Source organism: Argiope bruennichi, chromosome X2 (genome assembly GCF_947563725.1).
Source record: "Argiope bruennichi chromosome X2, qqArgBrue1.1, whole genome shotgun sequence".
In the NCBI taxonomy this organism is placed as follows: domain Eukaryota; kingdom Metazoa; phylum Arthropoda; class Arachnida; order Araneae; family Araneidae; genus Argiope; species Argiope bruennichi.
In genome coordinates this window covers 44,964,825-44,968,582 of record NC_079163.1, presented here as the reverse complement: position 1 = coordinate 44,968,582, position 3,758 = coordinate 44,964,825, and the positions used below count along the sequence as shown (strand labels likewise).

General features: G+C 39.5%; 1 protein-coding gene across 1 annotated transcript; it reads left to right on the top strand.

Annotated features, from left to right (window-relative positions):
- The first annotated feature begins 1,589 nt into the window (after window positions 1-1,589).
- Window positions 1,590-2,579, top strand: LOC129959728 (uncharacterized). Its single transcript, XM_056072619.1, has 2 exons — window positions 1,590-2,095; window positions 2,237-2,579. Exons 1-2 carry the CDS (start codon window positions 1,590-1,592, stop codon window positions 2,577-2,579), a joined length of 849 nt encoding a protein of 282 aa, XP_055928594.1.
- The last annotated feature ends 1,179 nt before the right edge of the window (window positions 2,580-3,758 follow it).

The following is a 3,758-nucleotide window of genomic DNA, read 5'->3' as shown; positions in this document are numbered from 1 at the left end:
TCCTTGTTAGCTACAGAATCTTTACATTCATTGTGCGATGACGAAGTGAAACAGCGGGTATTAGGTTATTTTTTGGAATCTTTTAACCGATTCGATTCACGTTAGAATTGCTGATGGAGAAATCGTAAATACAAAAAGGCAACTTCTATCAGTTATTGCTAAAACATTCTACCCGCTGGGACTGTTTTCGCCTGCTATAATCATATTTAAAATTATGTTGCAAGAACTATGGAAATCGAAAGCCGCTTGGGATAATCCTGTTCCTCTGACCATTCTAGAAACCTGGACTAAATTTAAAGAACAAAGCTATAAGCTAAACTTGATTTCAGTTCCTTGATTCTTGGTAGTCGACAATAATTCTGACATCCAATTACACGGTTTCTGCGATGCATCTACAAAAGCATTCGCTGCCGTTGTCTATTTGAAATCTAGACAGAATCAAATATCTCTCGTAAGTGCTAAAACTAGTGTTGCTCCTATAAAACAGCTTACTATCCCAAGGTTGGAACTTTGCGGAGCACTTCTACTTGCTGAGCTAATAACTGCCAACGAAAAAGCCCTATCTGTTCCCATAAAAGAGCGCTATTTATGGACAGATTCAACAATCGTATTAAGTTGGATAAATAAACCCCCAAGTAAAGGGAATATTTTCATTCAAAATCGAGTTAATAATATCTTAAATTTAACTTCAGTGTCTGATTGATATCACATTTCTGGTAAACTCAATCCAGTCGATTTTACTACTCGAGGACTTTTTCCAGAGCAATTCAAAGATGCATCTTATTGGTGGAATGGTCCTGATTGGATAAAACAAGATTTTCATCCTCTTGAAGTGCTAACTACCAACTGACATTATCAACTGACTGAAGTGCTAACTACCAACTGACATTATCAACTGACTGAAGTGCTAACTACCAACTGACATTATCAACTGACTGAAGTGCTAACTACCAACTGACATTATCAACTGACTGAAGTGCTAACTACCAACTTAGATGAACCAGACTCCGTGCCGGAACCTACTTCCGTAAAGGCGGACAGAAATCCTTTGAATGACGTGATACTCAAATTTTCATCTTACACCAAACTTATAAGAGTATTGGCATGGGTTAAACGTTTTATTCAAAATTGTAAAGCTACCTGTTCAACCTCTAAATCAGTAGGGCTTCTTCAAGCAGAAGAAATACAGTCTTCACTTAAAAATCTCGTTAAACTCATTCAGCAAACTGAATTCTACCAGGAAATTAAATGTTTCAAGAGGAACAAACTCATACCCAAATCCAGTAAATTACTCCCTTTAAATATATTTTTGGATCAAAAATGGGATTCTCAGAGTGGGAGGTCGGCTTTCTAAACATCCGACTCTTCCCTATGATCAAAAATTTCCAATAGTAATCCCCAAAAGGCATCATATAATTCCCCTTATAATTCGACATTTTCACCAACTCAGTCTCCATGCTGGACCAGAATTGGTTTTATCTCTCATTCGACAAAAATTCTGGATTCCTGATGGTCGTTCCACGGTTCGTCGAGAAATCAATCGTTGTATCGTTTGCTGTCGATTAAATTCTAAACCTTCGAATCCTAAGATGGGAGATTTGCCAAGTAGTCGAATAACAAAATCTCGTCCTTTTGAAAGAGTTGGGGTAGATTTCGCAGGACCGTTAGTCACAAAATGTCAGCATCTCAGAAAAGCTACCCAATTCAAGTCTTACCTTTGTTTATTCATATGCACAGCGACTAGAGCAGTTCATCTCGAACTCGTGTCCAGTATGTCTACGGAAGCATTCTTAGCCGCACTTCGTCGATTTATACCACGACGAGGTCATCCCACTAATATTCAGTCAGATAATGGATCGAACTTCATATGTTCAGATAATTATCTTAAGCAGTTATTCAAGTTTGTCCAAGACCAGTCTGTACAAAATTTCCTGACTGTGCGAAACATCAGTTGGAAATTCATCCCACCATATGCTCCCAATTTCGGTGGTGTTTGGGAGTCATCCATCAAACTCGCCAAAAGACATCTCTTTAAGACTTGTCAAGGACATTTGCTTAATTTTGAAGAACTGTCCCTTATGTCAGATAGAGGCCTGTATTAATTCAAGACCTTTAGTACCACTTTCCAATGATCCAGCTGATCTCAGGGCTCTCACCCCTGGGCATTTCCTGAACCTCTTCTTGAGCTTCCTGAAGGAACTGATCTCACTAATCAAAATCTTAGTTTTTCTTGCAGGTGGAGAAGTCTCTTACAGTTAAAACATCAATTTTGGAGTAGATGGACTATAGATATCCTTCACCATTTGCAAGCCCGACGGAAATGGCATCAACATCGTCCTCCTTTGAGTGTCGGAGATCTCGTCCTTATTCAAGCTGACAACATGCCCCCATTATCCTGGCCACTGGCGCGTATCCTGGAGATCATCCCCGGAACTGATGGTATCCCTAGAGTTGCCCTGCTTCGTACTTCATCAGGACCTGCCAAAAGAGCCATTAACAGACTCATTGCACTACCGGTGCCGACATGCCGCTCCCCGAAGGATGGTGATTCACTTGAACGCCAACAGATGGCGCAATGAAAAAACCTGAGCTTTGAACTTTTGTTTTTGTTTTAGAGACTGGCATTCTTAGGGGATGCTTGGATGAAACGAGTGCTTTTTGTACACGCGCTCGAAAATGTGTAATTAGAAAGCTGTATGCACAAAATCTATTCGCTGTATTTAAATCTGTAATTCATTCTTATTCTGGCTACCCAAGAATCGCTGCCAAATAAATATCGAGACTTGGATGAGGTGAGTCATTTCTTTATTAGTCCTCATATTCCTTTATTTGAATCCGACCAGAATTTATACATTCTTTTGATTCTAAGTCGTTTAAATCCTTAATTTAAATCAACAGTAGTCCTGAAATTTTAAAAACAGAGAATCAACTCAGTGTGTGTTTTATTTCTTACATCATACCTTCTTAAATGTAAAACAGATTTTTATAAGCATGATTCTGTGAATACTATATCAAGCTGAATGTGATACTGATCAATGATTCAAGAGCATGCAGCATCTACATATAAACTGCTTTTTTACACTTTCAACGAATGCGCCATGGTTGACACTCAAATTTGGAGAAAAAAACTCCATGTGTTTTCCCGGTTTTTCCCTTTATGTATATTCAAGGTAGGAGGAAATGCTCGAGGAGCATTCATGTGCTAGTTATAATGCAATGATTTTAAGGAGTGGAAAAAACAAGCAAAGAAAGCAACAATTTAACATTATTCGAAATAGTAGCATATTAAAAAGTTTATACTTACACACACATACATACAAAAAAAAAAATTATTGATGATGTAGAATTTAGCAAGACTAAATTTATAAATTAAGGGGGCGGGAGAGATATATTACCTCTCATGCTCTTTAACAGTAAGTCACACAAAAGTAAGGGCTGGCGTGGTTTCGTTTCGTTTCGTTATATTAACGTCCCGTTTGAAGCAACACTAGGGCTATTTTGGGACGGACCTCGTAATTTTGAACCGCGGTCAGATGACGAGGACGACACCTGAACTGGCACCCCTCTCTCCACACCACACCACACCACACCACACCAGCGGGAGGACGTTTGGTCATGACGGATTTAACGTGCAACAGACCCCCTTACATGAAGGTTCTTCGGTGGAATCGGGTCACGAACCTGAAACCCTCCAGTTCCGAAGCCGAGACCTTACCACCAGGCCACCACGGGCCAAGGACTGGCGTGAAATAAAATAC

Excerpts from the sequence above, each read along its gene's own strand:
- LOC129959728 (XM_056072619.1), top strand. The coding sequence starts at position 1,590 with ATGGGAGATTTGCCAAGTAGTCGAATAACAAAATCTCGTCCTTTTGAA. Across the intron at positions 2,096-2,236 it reads CTTATGTCAGATAGAGGCCT|GTGGAGAAGTCTCTTACAGT; the intron begins GTATTAATTCAA and ends TTTTTCTTGCAG.